General features: G+C 54.2%; 1 protein-coding gene across 1 annotated transcript in view; it reads right to left on the bottom strand.

Annotated features, from left to right (window-relative positions):
- Positions 1-2,316: 2,316 nt before the first annotated feature.
- CYS1 (cystin 1) overlaps positions 2,317-17,432 on the bottom strand; it is a 27,992-nt gene continuing 12,876 nt past the window's right edge. Inside the window, exons 2-3 of the mRNA XM_070574506.1 lie at positions 13,856-13,908; positions 2,317-8,039 (exon numbers count right to left, since the gene is read on the bottom strand). Of these exons, the coding sequence (XP_070430607.1) occupies positions 7,934-8,039; positions 13,856-13,908 (159 nt within the window). The 3' untranslated portion in view covers positions 2,317-7,933. The remainder of the gene's footprint in view (positions 8,040-13,855; positions 13,909-17,432) is intronic.

The raw sequence follows: 17,432 nt of genomic DNA, 5'->3' as shown, positions 1-17,432 counted from the left end.
TGCCTTCCAAAGCCTCCCATCCTGGGAGGTGATGGTGGCAAAGATAGGTAGACATGATTCCGTAGGCCACACTGGTCCTGGTCACGCATGTGCATGTGCGTGCAGGCGTGTTGGGGGGAGGGGTGATAAATTATCATCATGGGCTTTGGATTTAGCAATCCACCCAGAACAGTCTCTCCAACTCCAAACCCCTTTGCTTCTGAGTGACAGCCAGAAAGCTGTTATCCTCAGCTTTGTGATTTTGTACCTGCTGTCCCCCTCTGTGGTCACCAAGGTTCTACTTCCTGGCTGTAACATCCACTGTTCCTTTGCTTTCAACCTGCTTCTTTGTTTAGGGACTTTAAAAATGGGGAACTTGAGACATTTTCCTAACAGCTGGGCCCCAACCTGGGAGGAAGCCCGGGCACCAAGGACTCTCTACCCGAAAGGGGTTAGATACACTCAGGCCTCTCACCACTTCCTAAGAAGCCTACTGGGTCCCAGGATGGCCCTGAGCTGGCACCGCCAACAAGCTTCCTTTCCCCAGCATGGTCTTGCTGAGCTCCGTGGACAAATTGGCCAACAAGCAAAGATGATAAAGAAGAATCAAGATGCCACAAACCAAGTGCTGGGGGAGGAGATGCACATGCGTAATGAGATGACAACACAAAGTAGTGGCAGCCAAGTGCTAAAGCTTCCTCCTCAGCTCTTGCTACCCGGTTCTGGGGCAGCCTTTGGGGAGCCTTCTCAGGGCCCCCTTCTCTGGACTCCTCAAGACTAGAGGCTCTGACCGCTAATAAGAACTTGACAGATTTTACTGAACAAATCTAATCTCCTTGCTAAAATGTAAGCTCCTCCATGACGGGTCATATCACATCCACCTATCCATCCATCCACTCACCCACCCACACATCTGTCCACCCACCCATCCACCCATCCATCTACCCATCCAACAGCATTTAATGAACTCCCGTTGTGTTGGGGCAGAAATCCAGAGATGAATCATCCTAGTTCCTGCCCCCAAAGAGCTTATAGTTTTGTAGGTAAGATGGATGTGAAAACACATAAGGAACATTCGCAGCAATAAGCAGAAAAAAAGAAACAGGATGGAGGGCCAGGGAGCATCAAGCAGTGAGTGGCTGCTTGTGCTACTGGACGAGTCTCCTGGGGAACATCTGAACTGAAGGTCCGGTGAAGGGTTTTCCACGCCTGGGACCAGAACAGTACCACATACAGAACTAAGGTGTTGACTTTCGAACCAGGCTGTGGGGGGCGAGAGGGTGAAGTGTGAGGGCCCTGGTAGGAGTGGAGGAAGTGATGCCGGGGAGGCGGTCTTGAGTCCTCCCAAAGGGCCCGGTGAGCAGAGCTGAGACTGCCCCAGCAAAGGAGTGGGGAAGCAGCCCACACCCACTCTGGACTCACTGGATTCTGGTGGGAACTGCCCAGGCTTCTTTCACAGCACCTGTCACTGTGATCACACGTCCGTGTTTACCTGTCCATCTCCCTCTAGAGACTGAGTTCCCTGAAGACAGGAATGGCAGCCCTTCCTTGTGGCTTGTTAAGACCTAGCACCCAGTGAGGCTCAGGAGGTGACTCCCTCAGTATTTGCTAATGGGGGAAAATTCATGCTGTGGTCAGACTGCTCTGGCTGGAGGGGTGAGGCTGGGGCAGGAGGTCATTAGGAGACAATAGACCAGGAGAGAAAGAAGGAAGAATGGTGAGAAATGGATGGGTTTTGAGAGGCAAAGGCTGAGGTCTTGAGAGAAGTGAGAGAGGGAGAAGGGGGGCAGCCCTGTCTCTCTCGGCGTCCAGCCCAAGGGCATGCATGTTGAGGAAGGGATGGCCAAGCGCAGAGGCGGCATGAAAGGGAGCAGCCTTCTTTTCTACCAAGAGGTCTTCTGATACACCCCAACACAACAACAGGCTCCCCTGTTCTGCCCCAACACAACAGGAGTTCATTCCATTCCATTGGATGGATGGATGGTTGGGTGGGTGGATGTGATATCATCTCTGCCGTGGGGGAGCTTACATTTTAGCAGGTAGATCAGACTTGCAAGAAAGTTCAATAAAATATTCAAGTTAGTTCAACCTTCAATAAAAGTTCAAGTTCCTACTAGTGGGCTGCACCTCTAGTCTTGAAGGCATCCTGGGAAGTGGGGCCCTGGAAGGCCTACTGGACTCCTGGCAGGCCGCCTTGGTAGGTGGCGTTGATGTGGCCTGAGGCAGACCTGGATGCAGATGGGACTCATCTAGCCACGTGTCACTGAGAAAGCTACCCTGCCTTTCTAAGCTTTAGTTTCCATATTTGTAAAATGAGGACTATGAAGAGACAACAGGTAACATGCCTTCTCAGGGTCTGGCACTTTTATTTTGTATGTAGAAGAAAACCTTTGTTGTCCACCAAAAGGAGCCGGGGCTCCCTGAAGAGCAGCTGTGTTAGGGAACAGAAATATCAGATAGGGCTTAGAGTATAGTCATGCATCACTTAACAGCAGGGACACGTTCTGAGAACTGCATCTCGGGTGGTTTTGGCGTTGTGCGAACATCATAGAGCGTCCTTACACAAACCCAGATGGTATAGCCTACTGCATGCCTGGGCTGTATGGCACTAATACGCAGTCCGTTACTGACCGAAACGTCGTTACGTGGCGCGTGACTGTACTCTTCTGTGGCCAGCCGCCTTCAAGAGTGTGAGGGACTGCGCTAAACAGCAAAGACGCCATTCAAAGGGACACTGGCCAAGTTAAACTGAACGTTAAAACGATAGTGCTATGACTTCCACATCTGCGCAAGATGGAGTAACAGGAGCCAAAGACACCCTCGTACCTGTATTAAGGGGGAAGAACTCACCCAGACAAAATGTATGAAAGAGTTTTCAAGGAACTGGACTTAGCTCATGAAAGACAGTGCCCCTTGAGAGGCAAGAAGTAACTGGGGGTAAACCCTGCGATTGCCCCAATTTATTGCCTTGAGGAAGTTTCCGGGTTTTGGTGCAAGGAGGGGAACTCAGATGGGACCCAGAGGAGTCCCCAAGTTTAGGAGATGATGCTGAGGGTCCAGGGACACCAAGGTGGCAAGCGGCTGCAGGACAGAATGCTGGAGAGAAGCTTTTATCAGCTTCTCAAAGGGTGACCTCCATGGTTAAGTCCAGGCTCTTGAAGATGAGGCTTCTCGGAGAAAGCACAGAGGATGCACGCAGTGGGACAGGACACTGGCTGGGCCTAGGGCTCAGTGTGTGAGCCCGGGGGGGATGGCTCAGTGTGTGGGAACTAAAAGCCCAGGTGGTTTTGCTGAGGGACACTCCTACCAAAGTACCACAGAGTAAGGGTAGTATGCCCACACACACACCCCGGGACCCCAAAAGACCCGAGGATCTTGGCTTTGGCACCTGCAGGGGCCCTTGAAGCCACTGAGTTCACTCACAGGGGCTAGAGGCCTACTGTTGGCCTCAAGGAGGCACAGTTGAGCACTGGCTCCTCTGCAGGTGACACAGAATCCATAGAAACACCTCTGGGGGAAGCTCAGAAACATTTATGTAGGGGCTACAGAAGAACACAGAATTCTTGCTGGCAACTGGGGTGGGGCCGGAAGCCATGGGTCCTCATTTGTAATCTCAGGGGAGTCCCTGAGGAGAGTTGTGCCTCTTGGTAAACTAAACCCCAAACCCCACACCCAGCTGGCCTCGTGTGGAGCAGCCACAGGCACAGACCAGTGACCCCATCTACACCGAGGAGCCCAACAGGGTCCCCCTTCCACGTGACTGGGCCCCCACCTCTTACTCATATGGGCTTTGCAGTGACAGAGCACCCAGCCGGCCACTGTCATTCAGGCCTCAGAAATCGTGGGCAGTAGGAAGAACGGGCTATTTGCCCACTGCACAGATGAGGAAGCCAAGATCCAAGATCACGTGCTGGACAGCAGACCAGGACTGCGGTCTGGGCCTCCTCCCGCCCCCGGGGCTGTCCTGGCAGCTCACCTGCTCCCAGCTCTTGCCGCAGACAGAAGCTGAGCGGCCTCCTCAGGGAGCCTGGCTGCTTCCAACCCCGTTTCCAAGGATGGGTGAGCAGCGTGGCCGCAGGAATCCACACAACGCAGGCAGAATCATATGTGCCTCGTCTGAGCTTCCACCGCATTTTGCTCATTCCTATTGCGTCTTTATTTTATACCTCCAGGGCCCGCCTAGCTCAGCGCCTGGCGTGGGACAAGTCTTTTCAAGTAGTTGTATAAATCAAAAAAAAAAAGTTTCTTTCTGCAATCTGTGCTTCACTAACGTAAGGTGCTACTAAGGTCATATTATTATTTTTCACTCAATTCCTCTCCCGCCAGGTGAGTGGGAAAGTCAGCTCCACCCTCTGCAGTTTCTCCCCTTGCCTACAGATTGTCCTAAACCTCTCGGGGCTCAGTTAGCCCAAGGTGGGCTCTTTCCAACGGCCACTCCTCAGGGATGGAGCCGTGAAGTCCAAGCCGACACCACTGCTGTGATACTTGCTGCCACGTGGTGTCACTGTTGACAGCTGGCTGCAGGCCCCTGACCTGGGTGGAGGCCTGATCTTGCAAGGACAGCCCTGTGTCCTCAGCGCCACAGGAAACCACAATGTCTGTCAGGTGTCATCCACCTTTTGAGGACTTAAAATAAGTGTCACCTTTCCTTCCCAGGGTCCACACCCCACAGAAAAGGCAGCTGTGGAAACTAAAGGGTTTCATCACATCAGAAAAGAGGGCCTGTCCGCCTGTTAAGGTCTCATTTGCTCCAGGGGGTCCAGATGTCACCACACCAAAGCTCTGATTTTGTGTGGCGTCCTTCCTAGAGAAGGGCACTGAGCTTCAGAGCTCCAAATGTGACTTACCCTCTCAGTGGCAACCAGGAAGGCTTTTCTCCTGCCTGACTGTCACCAGAACAGAAAAGCCCCTCACCCCTTCCGTCCCCCCAGAGGTTAGCCCTTCAGTGGGGCCTTTGGCCACGCTTCTTTGACAGCCTTTACCTTCTCTGGAGTGAAGCGGTGTTTGCGGGTGTGCCTCTGCCACTAGAAGCGGCATGTCCTCACTGGTGGTGACCAGACCTTGCTCTGCACGAACCCCAGCACCCATCAGAGGCCAGGCTCACAGCGGCAGGGGCCCAGGAGGTGTGCGTGACGAGTGCGGCACCGACAGAAACTCTCCGGGGCATCCGCCGGGGCCAGCTCAGCTCAGCCCAGGGCAGGCAGCCCAGTGAGAAGTGGTCTAAGACTCTGGAACATCAAAGGGGAGTGTCTTAGAAAAGCTCATCTTACGGTGAGGAGCAGGGAGCCTGAACCAGGCGGGGACCCCTTGGGCAAGAGAGGAGAGGCTCGGGAGGGTATGTGACAGAGGGAGGGCAATGGTGTGGCTCAGCTCCTTCCCCAAGAGAAGGGACACGACGTTTCTCAGAGCGGGAATGGAGCATGTTCTAAATTCCTGGTGCTTCGTAGCATCTTAGAGAACTCGCACAGCACGGAATCCAGGAGACACGTTGGTGGTACCCAGACTTTACCAGACCTTAACATGTGTCATCATCCTTTTCGACTTTGAGGCGTTTTCCTTCCCGCCTCTGTTTCAGCCACATTCCTCTCTGTCCCTGAGCAGACAGAAGGCTCAGCTCAGAAGCAACACCCAGCCACCAAGAGGAGGCCTGAAGCCGTGCTGGGCACACAGTTGGCGCTCTGTACGTGCTTGGTGATGAAGCACTCGCCAGGCCCCTCCGGGAAGCAGACTGGCCTGCCCTCCACCTCCTGGGAACTACCGCGCTTCGGGCTGGGGCACTGTTTTATTCGCCTGCCGCTGTACGTGAGACACTTTTCCTGAATTCAGGGAGTAAAAAAAAGACCTGAGAACAACTGCCCTGGCTTCTGAGCCTTGACTGTGTGCATTCATCTGGACATCACCATAGAGTGTAACTACATGAGGAGTTTTTTCCTCAACACTTTTATCTCATTAAGCGTTTTATGAGGTTTCCACTGGAAAATGCAGAGGTATCATCTTTCTCTTAGAAACCGGCTATGTTCCATTTTAACAAAATAATGATGTAAAATTTTAAACATTTTACATCATTTAAATTCAAGGCCTGATCCCTCTGGTGGTGAGAAATAAAATTTTAACTTCTTTTAAAAGAAATGTTTGTATTATTAAAATAGTAATGGCTTTAGTCTTTATATTAAAAGTAATGGTTCAGGCTTGGATGAGAAATGGCTCCGGCTTGGGGGAGGTCCGAGCCAACCCTCCCGCGCCGTTTGTGGGAAGGCTCCATCACTCCATCTCTGATTTCGCAGCAGAATCTCCCAGCTATGGAACATCTGATCAAAGGCACTCTTGTCAAGTAATCAAAGTTCATGGACACACCCCTCTGCCCGTGACGGCAGCAGGCCTGTGGGTCTGGGGAAAGTGCCAACTGGCTGTTTGTCGGTTTCCAAGATGCTCTTGCTTCTTGCAGGCAACGCCAGGGAGGCCACTGTGTTGGTGGTAAATGCGAGACAAGCTGAGACCTATTCTGCCTTGGGCAAAAGCTGCCATCACCTCACGTGCCCCTTTGTACCCGCGCCCTTGCCAGCTGCTCTGAAGGGGCCTGCCTCCGGGCCTCCCCACCGCCCGCAACTCTGAGCTTTCAGAGCGCAGCCATGGGACCCAGCCAGGCCGCGGCTCTCTCCCGGCCCCGCCTCAATGCACAGGGCATCCTCGGCAGGTTGGCTTCCTTATTCGTCAGCTGGGAACGTGCTAGGGCTCTTCTGGCCTCACCGCTGAGTCTCTACCTTCCACCACGTGGGAAGAGAGTGGAGAGGTCCTATCAGGATTTGTCAGATGAGAGCAGGTGGCCCTAAAGACCCTTCCCAGGTGGGGCCGGGGTGCTCAACCTCAGCAGGGCAGGCATTTCTGTGCCCCTGGGGGGTGGGGAACCAGTGGAGAGCAGGGAAGGCTGGAATTGTGTAATCTCAGATTGTCAGAGCTGGTGGCGGTGGTGGGGGGCCCTCAAAGAGGCTCCAGGACTCACTTTCTAGAGAGGGAAACTGAGGCCCAGAGAGGGAAAGTGACTGCAAGTTAGTGTAAGAGCGAAGATCAGAACAGGGGTCCCTGGCTCCCAGCCCAGTGCTCTCCCATCCCCTCACACCCATACCCACTGCGGGGGAACAGGACTCCCTTTGGGGAAGCAGGCGGGCTGTGGCTCTGAGCAGCCTCCAGCACCGGGGAAGGAAGAGCCAGATACGGTCTAAAGCTTAGACTCAATCCTTGCTGCTCCAAGTGTGGTTGGGATCTAGGAGCTCGAGTCTTATCCGGAACCTGCTAGAAATGCAGACTCTCAGGCCCCGCTGGATCCACAAGACCAGAATCTGCATCCCCATATCTCCAGGGGATTCACTTGCAGAACTGAGGGTGGCTCCCTCCAGCTTGGTAGAGCACACCTCCTGGGTGCGCCCTCCATGATGGAACCTTCCTGAAGGCCGTGGGACATGTGTTAGAAGCCCCAAGGCATCTGATCCGAGCCACATTCAGCTAACGGGGCTTCCCCAGCCAGGTTGGGAGTGGGCCACCAGAAAGGGGAAGCATTTTGGGCTCCAGGCGACCCTTGTAGACAGGGCTTCCCCAGAGACTGAGAGGAGGGGCAGGTATCTGGGGAGCACCTGCCCACGCACCTGCAGGGCAGCACCTGCGCCCTCCTTCCAGCCTGGGCCTGAAAGCTGACCACCTCTTGCCAGCAAGCATGATGGCCAGCAGCCGGCCACGTTCAGGGCCGTCTGAATATGGATTTGAAAAGGCCGATTTTGAAAGATCTGGAAGTAACTGCATGTTGGAGGTGGCTCAGCCCCAGCCAGAGCCCTGGGCAGGCCAGAGGGATGAGCACCCCCAGCCCAGGTTCCTAAGAGGCCTGGTCAGGTCGGGTGGGTCTCGGAGGAGCGGCGTGCTGGCTGGCGGTGACTGCGGGGCTGCCCCATGCCGGCCGCAGCCCTCAGCGGCAGTACTCCTGCTCGATGCTCGCCATCAGCTCCTCTTCTGAGTAGTCATAGGAGATGGCTGACTGCCTCCCGGGCCTCTTGTGGCTGCTGCCTGGGGCTCTGCAGGCCAGAAACACAGACAGGGGAGTCAGGAGGCAAGACGTCACCTTCAAACTCGTCATCCCTACTGAACAATCACAACAGTCCCTTTATGGAATTCTGACCCATCCTAAAACCAAAACCGAAAACCTCTGCCCTGGGGACACCTCAATCTCTTACACGAGCAGCCTCTGCCTGTTTCTCTGGTTTCATCCCCCAGCATTATCTGCCAACACCTTACCCTGCGAGGAAGCCAGTACCTGCGGTGTTGAAGAGTGAGGGCCCACGGGGAGGAAAGACCCCGTTTGAATCCCAGCTCTGCCACTTACTAGCTCAGTGACAATTTTTTTTCTCTAAAATGGAGCTGTATTCGTAAGTTCATTCTGAGGCATAAATAAGATAATGCATGGACAGCATGTGACGTGGAATCTTGCATGGTGCACGGCCCTCAGCAAATGGGAGCTGTGTCCCATATCCATTTGCCGGACTTATTCCCTGCATCTGCTCCTTTGGGGGGTCTCACAGGAACTGCTGCCGTGGGCCAGGGTGGGGCACTGGGATCCCAGCCACTGCCCCACCCCACTGGGCAGCGTACTGAGAAGTGCCCAGAGCCGGGCTCCTGTTCCTGCTGCCTGGGCTCCAGAAAGTGGCTCCCACCAGCCTGGACCCGGCTGCCCACCCCCCCCCCGCCCCCCCCGCGCCCGACTTTCTGCACTTTGCTGGGACTTTAGGGTGGTGCTCCCTGTGCCCCCGGGACTTCCCTGTCCCTTAGGCTGCCCCGTGGCAGTGTCGACCGGTGCCTGGCCTTGCCACCATCACAGCAGCTTTGAAGGGGGAGGGTGTGAAGCCTGGGCCCGGCCGGGGCTGTGAAGTCTGGGCCCGGCCGGGTGCTGCCGCTGGAGGGGGGCCTTTGAAGGGGACGTGAGGTTTGCAGCTCCCAAGAGGGTCGGAGAGCGAGGCCAGAGCTGCCCACTGCCGGGTGGGGGATGGTGACATGACACTCACCAGCCAGAGACTTGCTGCTGTGCCAGGAAAGGGGCCGGTGCTGCTGGGCCTGACAGCTGAGGTGACAGCACCCTTCCTGGCCTCTGTCTCCCCACATGCGAGCTCGGAGGATGCTGGGCTGGGTGACCTCTGAGGCCCTGATTACTGCCATCATGCTCCTGACTGACGTTCAGAAGGCAGCCTCCAGGACCCTGTCCGCTCTCCCAGAACGCAGGCCCGGGGGGTGTGCAACCTAAAGGCCCCCAGCACCCAACAGGAAAGATGAGAGTCTAAGAGCGGGACTCCACCGCCCCACGCCCGAGACGACAGGCACCTACTGCACAGCTGGCACCCACTGCACAGCTGGCTCCAGGCCTGGAGCAGACCCCGTGTTCAGTAAATAGCATTGCTGGGCTTGTTACTGGTTCCCGGCACACTGCCTGTCCTTGAAGGCGCTCAATGCCTGTTCCTTTTCGTCCTTGAGACACAGTGAAAAAGCAAAGCTTTGGGGGCAGTCGGGCCTGAGCTGTCTGGGGAGCGTGTGCCCAGGACGAGTCTTTACCTGCCTCACTCTGCCTGTCTGTAACAGGTGGAGCCTTCTCCACAAGCCGACCTGGGGGCTAGATGAGACTGAACGGCGTGTGTCTAGCACGGCGCTTGGCACCGGGAAGCACTGGACAGATGCAGCTCCTACGCAGGTAGCATCGTTCTAAGGTCCCAGCAAAGCCCCTGGTCCAGAGGGAGGGCTGGGCCAGTGCTACTTCCTGCGCTGCCCACAGCCTCCTGGGCACGCTGAAGGTCGCCTGGGAGAAGGGATGAGGACGAGACACCTCAAGTACCCTCAAGGGCAACAGGGTCTCTTGGCCAAGCCAGGGGACCGAGCAGGAAGCCAGCTCGATTCCTTTAGGAGTCCCAGGGTATCACTTCTTGGCCTGGGGACCTCCCAGCAGGAAAAAAGCCCCTCAGGGGTCACCCAGACCAGCCCTGTTTGTAGATGTCGGGGGAGAAATGACTTGCCCGTGGTCACACGGTGACCTGGCAGCAGATTCTCCTCCCCCTGTCCCATGGCTCTGCAAGGCCTTTCTCCCTAGGCACCCAACACTCCCTGTAGCTGGGACACCAGGCAGGAAGGGGTCAAGGAGTCAGGGCTGGCAGGGGAGGCTGACAGAAGCGGCTCCCTGGCTGGTGGTGCGGCCACAGCAGCCAGTGCCTGGGTCTGCGAGGGCCTGAGGCCCCGCTCTGCTTCACACCTACCTCTGCCTGTCTGACCACAACATTCCGCCAAGGCCATGGGGCCCCTGGCTGGGAGCCGGGAGGGCAGGCGGGGCATCCCCCTACTTGGGGAGGAGGGCACGCCATTAAAAGGGAGAGATGGCTCCTAAAGGGACTTCTGGGAAGTCAGCACACTCCTGAGGGGGTCGAGAAACAAATCTTTGTTTAAATTATAATTCACTAAGTCAGTTTTTCTTCAGCAGAGACTCCTAAAGTCAGACATTTAAAAAAAAAAAAAGACCTTCCCAAGGAGAAAGAAAAGAAAACAATACTCTTCCCCGGAGAGAGCAAATCCATTATAATTGGGCTACAGAACCCACATGCTAAATGAGACTAGAGGCCTGAGGCATTTGTACTATTCTATTGGGTCTAGAATTTTCCAGAATTTACTAGCCTACTGACCATGGGCAAATCATGCCTTGTATCTCAGTTTACTCATTAGGAAAACAGGGGCCTGGCCTAGCGCCTGACCTACAGGAGGTACCCCACGAGCATCTGCAGAATAAATAATGAGTGAATTTCAGCAGCAGCTGCAGACAGGAGCTTCCAGAATCCCTCTTTCTCCTCCACCGGCCCAAGGCTTCTGTTAGCCAATCCTCGCAGACTTCAGGTCAGGCCAGCCCAGCCCTGTCCTCAAAGCCAGCCCGGCTGGCCCAGTGCTGCTGCTTCCATACCACCCCCACTGACGCCCTGGAGAAGGAGGTGGACGTCACCGAGGACGGTCAGGACTCGGGGTCGAGGCCCACATGCCCAGCTTCACATCAGATGTTCCCTTCAACAGCATCTGTGAAGCACCTACTACGAGCCTGGACCAGAGATGAGCCGGATACCTGTCCTGGCTTCACGAAGCTGAGAGTGAGGAGTAAGACAGGCTGTCCCGTGTGCCTGCTGCCTTCCAGGCCCCGTGTGGTGGGGGCCGAGCCGATGAAGGAGGGAGAGATGCCGCTGAGGGACGACGAGGAGGGAGGGAAGGTGGAGGGTCTTCAAGAAGGAGCTGTTGGAACTGGGCTTTGGAGGATTTTTCTCTTCACCATTTTATTATGAAGACTTTCAAGCACACACAAAAGTTGAATTGTAGATTCAACGATTAAGTCAATGTATACTTTTTGCGACATTTTGCTGTATTTACTTTCCCACCTATCTGTGAACTTCATCTGATTTCTGGGTGCATTTCAAAGCAACTGCAGACATGAGAACATTTCCCCCTGAAACATGCTTTGAGTGGTTCTGATGGCAGAGCTGGGGGTGGGGGAGCTTCGGGGGAAGGAAGGGCAGGGCGCCGCAGGAACCACACAGAAGAGCGCCAGGGCCTGAGATCCGCACCAGGAGGGACGCGGAGCCTGGCCACAGAGGTCCTGGCTGCGCAGAGTTGCCCACTGGCAGTGAGAAGCCACAGCGGACGTGGGGGCAGGAGACCCACTGCTCCCTCCCCAAAGGGGCTCTCCCAAAAGGCCCAGGAGCCCAAGTTTGGGCAATAGAGGCTAAGGCTGCTGCCAGCCCTGACCCTGGGGAAGGCCGGGCCTCGGAGCTTGCTCCCAGTCTCCCAGTCGGGGGGCACAGTGCTGCTCTCGCCTCCCTGACTCTCCCCCTTCTACCGCTGTGCCTGGGCAGGCTGACACAGCCTGGGCGCCCACCCAGCCCTGAGCCCCTGTGCCTCTCACGGGACTCAGGATGCTCCCACTAAAGTGTATTGAGTGAGTGGTGAATGAATGAACGAATGGCGTGCTCCTGCTGAGGGTGGTGACAGAAGCTAAGGGACGTCCTGGAATGTGTATGTGAGGTGAAGGGACCTATTCATTTAAAAATGAGAAGAAATAGCTAATTTGTTCAAGTTAGAATTTAATTCTCCTAAATTCCTTTGGTTGACGAAAACCAGAGAAAGTCGCTGCTAATTATTTGTAGAATCAATAGGAACACTCAGCCAGGACTGAGCTGTGTTGGCACCACGCTGGGCCCACAGGCAGGACCAGGCCAGGACCTCAGCACAGAGCCATGTGCACAGCACCTGGGTCAGCTAAGCAGAGCTGGTCCTGGCCCCGGGGCTGGTCACTGCAGCTGGCACAGCACCCTGTCCCAGCACACGAGCACACGTGGGCACCGAGGAGGAGGGGGTGTGACCAGGACTCTCCACTGAGCAGAACGAGGCTCCCGGCCCTGGCTGCTGGGGCGAGGGGCAGAGCTTGTGTAAATGTTGTCACTGCTTCACCCTCAGCTCCATAGTGGTGACCCAAAGCCCAGAGCCCATCCCAGCACTCTCCTACTTGGCAGCAATGGCTAGCAGTTTCAGCTTGGCATTGAAGGCCCTCCTTACATTTCAAGACTTCCCTCTCCATTCCCTCCCACTGACCTGTGCTAAATGCCACCAGCTCGTGCACAGTGTCCTGAATGAATGATGTTGTTCAGACCTCTATGTCTTGCATATGCACGTCCTGCCACTTGAAATGCTCCTTCCTTCCTCTCTCCTCGGTGAACTCTGACATGTCCCTAAAACCTTTTCTTTTGCTGAGGAAGATTCTCCCTGCGCTAACATCTGTTGCCACTCTTCTTTTTTTGCTTGAGGAAGATTGTCCCTGAGCTAACATCTGTGCCAATCTTCCTCTATTCTTTATGTGGCTCGCTGCCACAGCATGGCTGACAAGTGGCATAGGTCTGTGCCTGGGATCCAAACCTGTGAACCCGGGCTGCCAAAGTGGAGCACATGAACTTAACCACTACGCACCACAGGCCAGCCTCCTGAAACCATTTTAAACACCACCTCCTCCATGAGCCCTTGGGCTGCTTCTGTCCCTGCTCTGACCTCCCTTGAGCCCACCGCCTGCACTTCCGAAGAGACCTCCACAAATGTTTGTTAAATAAGGGAAACCAGCAAGGTTCTGCCCAGAAACTATTCAGAATTGGTGATAAAAATAGCTGTTAAGCCAGAATTTTCACATCCATGGTCTTGAGCACCACAATCACCGGCATCCCAGAGATCACTGTCACTCCATTAGAGATGAGGAGCCACGGGGGGATGGGCCAGGGGTCCAAGGTCATCGCAGCTGAGCCTCCCGGTGCCCTGGAATGCTCACACAGCCCAGGGCCGTGCGGGATGGCCGGGAACAGACAGAGGAGGCCTGGCCTCTGGGCCTGGGGTTCTCAGGTGATACTTTCCAGGGATTTTAAATGTGTTTTCCTGATAACACTGTCAATGGATTACAGAAGGACCCATCTGTCACTCCTCTGGGCTGTAAACTCCTGAAGGCCAAGAACTGTGTCTCATTCACAGACGCGCCACTGCACAGTTTCCGAGTGAACAAGTGAGGGTGGGGGTGGGGGAAGGGGGGTGTCGGGAATGCCCTGTGTGATCTGGGTCTCTGTATGATCTGGCCTTTCAGGAGGGAGGTCAGAGCTGCTGTGAGACTGTAAGGCTCCTGCACCTTCCCATGGCTGGGACCGTCCCCGAGGATAGAGCTTTGCAGTGAAAGAGGGAGCCGCATCTGGCAGCAGGAGAAGGTGAGAGCCATGAGGGATTTGGGGGTAGCTGGAGCCCAGAAAAGAACCTGTGACTTCGGGCAGAGGAGGTGCGCCCGCCCCGTACTTACTCCGAGACACTGCTGCTCTCTGAGTGGTCCTCAGCACTCTGTTTTGGGGACACCTTAAGAAGGAAAAAAGGAAGAGGCATCAAAAAGTTGTCAAAGGTACAACCTGTCTAATGCTCTGGCTTTCTGCTGAGAGACAATGGCCACCATGGTCAACCCAGGACTGAATAAACCAGAGCTGGGAGGGCTCCCATGGGGTGTCTAGTTCCATCTGCGTATTTCACAGGGGGTAAGCTGAGCCTGGGAGAGGGGAGTGACTTTACAAAGTTCCTACAAACAGACTCCCTGCCTCCTGGACAGCTACCTGGCTGGTATCCTCCAAGAGCTGCAGTCCAACGTCCACCTAAGCTAAGCTCTGCCCACCCCCCACCTCACCGCAGCTCTGCAGGGCTGTGTGTCCTGAGTCAAGGAGCACAGATGGGGTGCGATGACATAACCAGAGAAAAATCCAACGCCCGACTCGGTGGTATGGCCTACAAGTGCTACAGGTCATCAGAAAACGTGACAAACATGGTAAACCAAAAACACTGGCCTGCTTCTCCCTTCCATCCCAAATCCTTAGAAATGCCAGAAAAGGTCATAAGCAAAAAAGAACACATCTCTAGCAGAACTGGAAGGCAAGTGTACCTCTGGTGAACCAGAACGTAGAAGAAATTGATGGGAGACAGACTGGGTTAGATCGATGGAGGAAACCACAGCCCACAACGCACACAGACAGGATGCTGGAAAAAGTGGGTGCAGCCTTGGAGGACTCCAAGTTCAGAGGTGACAGACACCAAGAGTGGGAGAGGGCCTTTGGGCAAGGGTGAGAGAGGAGAGGACTCTGACCCCCTACCACTGCTCATGCAAATGGCAGGGCACAGAGGCACATCCCCGCAGGAAGAGCAGGAAGGAGAGGGCAGCACAGGTGGCGGCTGACACCAGGAAGCACAGGAAACTCTGTTCTCAGATGCTAATGACTGCAGCACTCACCAGGAGCTCATCCTGACCCTCCTCTACAACAATGGAGGCGGGAACCAACTCATTGACTGAAGGAATTAAACCTGAGAAGAGTTATTAGAGCAGAGTGAAAGTGACTTTAAAAGGAGAATGATTCATAATTGCAACCAAACAAGAATAAACTCTTATGAAAAATAACCAGCTAGAGATTTTGGAAGTGAAACGATGGTAGAAAGTAAAATCTCAATGGATGGCCTGAATAGTAAACAGACACCGCTGAAGAGAAAATTAATTACCTAGAAGATCAAACTGAGGAATTCTCTCTTAAAGCAACACAAAAAGACAGAAATGGGAGAGAGACAGAGAGAGGGAGAATTAATCCTAAATAAACTATTGATCAGGTACTAGGGCCAACTGAAGACATCTGCAGACACACAAAGACTGCCCCCTACAGTCCTGTACTTCTGTCCTGGGATAACCACACAAGTCCAGCGGTGAGAAAGGGCCCACGGGCTGCAAGGGGGTGATGCTAACAGCTCCATTCACACCCACCTCTCCCACTCACCTTTCAAGTCTTGGTCTACATGCCAACTCCTAGGAACTTCCTGGTTTCCCTCGCTCCCCAAGCCCTGTCAGGGGCCCCTCTGCTGCCTTTCACGTTGCTCTAACTTCTATCATTGTGCTCATGTGCTGGAGGCAAGATGGATGCCCCCTTCATCCTTGTACCCCAGCACCCAGCGCAGACATCTAGTTGACTGCTACTGCCCTTCTGAGAGGGCGGCTGGACCCATGGTCGGGGGAGAGGAGGGGAAGTGAACGCCTGGCATAGGACCTTGCGTATTCTGCGACACTGGGGAGTTTTAAAGGTGTTGTCTTTTCCTTTCAGCAGGAGAGCAACATAAGCTCTCCCATTGTGCTCCTTCAGCACATAATCCTACACGCCAACAGACAGAACTGGGCTTTTGCCCCCACAGGAAGCTGTGTGCATTCTCTCCAAATTCTCTTCTAAACTCTCTTCCATCCTGGGATTCCGAGGCTTAATCACAGGATTAACCGACCATCGGGAATTTACTCAGCTCCCCCCAGCGCCCAGTGCCACATCAGCTGCCGTGGAGACACACGCTCTGTCCTCTGAGGAGCTGGCAATGTCACTCGAGAAATGAGTTCAAATGCATTAAATAACCAGCAAAATGTACAAGAATGCCGAGTGGGTCCGGCTATAGAATGTCTGTGCCATTGGACAGGGCGGGGCAGCATGGGAGTCAAGAGCATGAATTTTGAAAAAGAGACAGACCCAACTCTACCCTCCCAGCTGTGTGATTCTGGGCAGTTTTTCTTAACCTTTCTAAGCAGCGGTTTTCTCATCTGCAAAACAAATTTACTGTGAGACATTTTAAAGCGATTACCAAAGTGCTTGGCACTTAATAAGTCCTCGATAAATATGAGCTATTACCATCTCTATCATCATCAGACTGATACTCTGTGCTGTGCTGTTTTCTAAATGCTAACCTGTTAACATTAGTTAATCCTCCCCAGCAAGAGAACCACTTCTCCCGAGTTTACAGACCTCCAAACCGGGCACACTACCACCGCTAAACGTTTCCTGAATTAAGTTGGATGTCCAGTAGCTGGGTAGTTACAATCTGGGGTTTAAAATCCATATAGCAGTTGGCAAAGAGTGAAAACAGCATCATACAGAGAAGGGTTCAAATCCCAGCCTCACCATCTAATAATGATGTGCCCTCACAGTAACCGTGAGGCTCGAACCCTCAGTTTCTGCATCCGCGTCCCGGGAACTTAGCTCCCGGGCTGTGGTGAGATGAGAGACCGTCTACCTGTCTGCCGTCTCTCTCAGCCCCAGTATAATGCCTGTCACGTAGATGACCAGGTGACACCATTATGAACACCTGAACCGATGTGCGGTCTAGAGCAGCCTCTGACGCAGCCCTGCTGGAAGACCAGCTGAGTGCAGGATGAGGCTAGCACAGGGAGCGTCGGTCTTCAAGGCCAACATATTCTTCCTGAGAAATTAGTTCTGACTTGTTTCTTGGGAAATGTTAGTCAGTGATGGGAAACGGGAGCAAGCTGACACTGGTATGTCCTGCCCACGCGGAGACGGGCAGTGGAAGGCCAGCCATGGCTTTGGGCATTTCAACACACGGGCTGGAAAAGGTGTCCCTGCCTGCCTGGTACTATCTCCAAGCGGAGGCTGGCAGTGCAGCAAAGGTGCACAGCCCAGATCCAGGGGTTCCCTGGGAGCCGACAGTGGCGGCTGCACTCCAGGGGAGTCAATGTTCACTGCACATTTCTTTGAACACTCATTGCCCCTGTGGGGGAGTATAAAGATGAAGAGGAGATGACCCCCACATCAGCAAGGAATCCATAATGGAAAGAGGGACCGAGAGTGGGGATGAGGCATTGAAGGATAGAGAGAGGAGGGGAACACACACACACTCCTCCATTGCCTCTGGAAGCAGCCCATTCCATCTTGGGCAGCTCAGACTATCTGAAAGTTCTTTTAAATTTATTTAAAAAAATGTTTTGACTGTGGTAAAATACATATAATCCAAAATTTGCCATCTTAACCATTTTTAAGTGTACAGTTGAGTACTAAGTACATTCACATTGTTGTGCAACAAAT

This window comes from Equus przewalskii, chromosome 14 (genome assembly GCF_037783145.1).
Source record: "Equus przewalskii isolate Varuska chromosome 14, EquPr2, whole genome shotgun sequence".
In the NCBI taxonomy this organism is placed as follows: Eukaryota; Metazoa; Chordata; class Mammalia; order Perissodactyla; family Equidae; genus Equus; species Equus przewalskii.
Note: the sequence above shows the minus strand (reverse complement) of the source record. Positions and strands in the feature narration are given on the sequence as shown.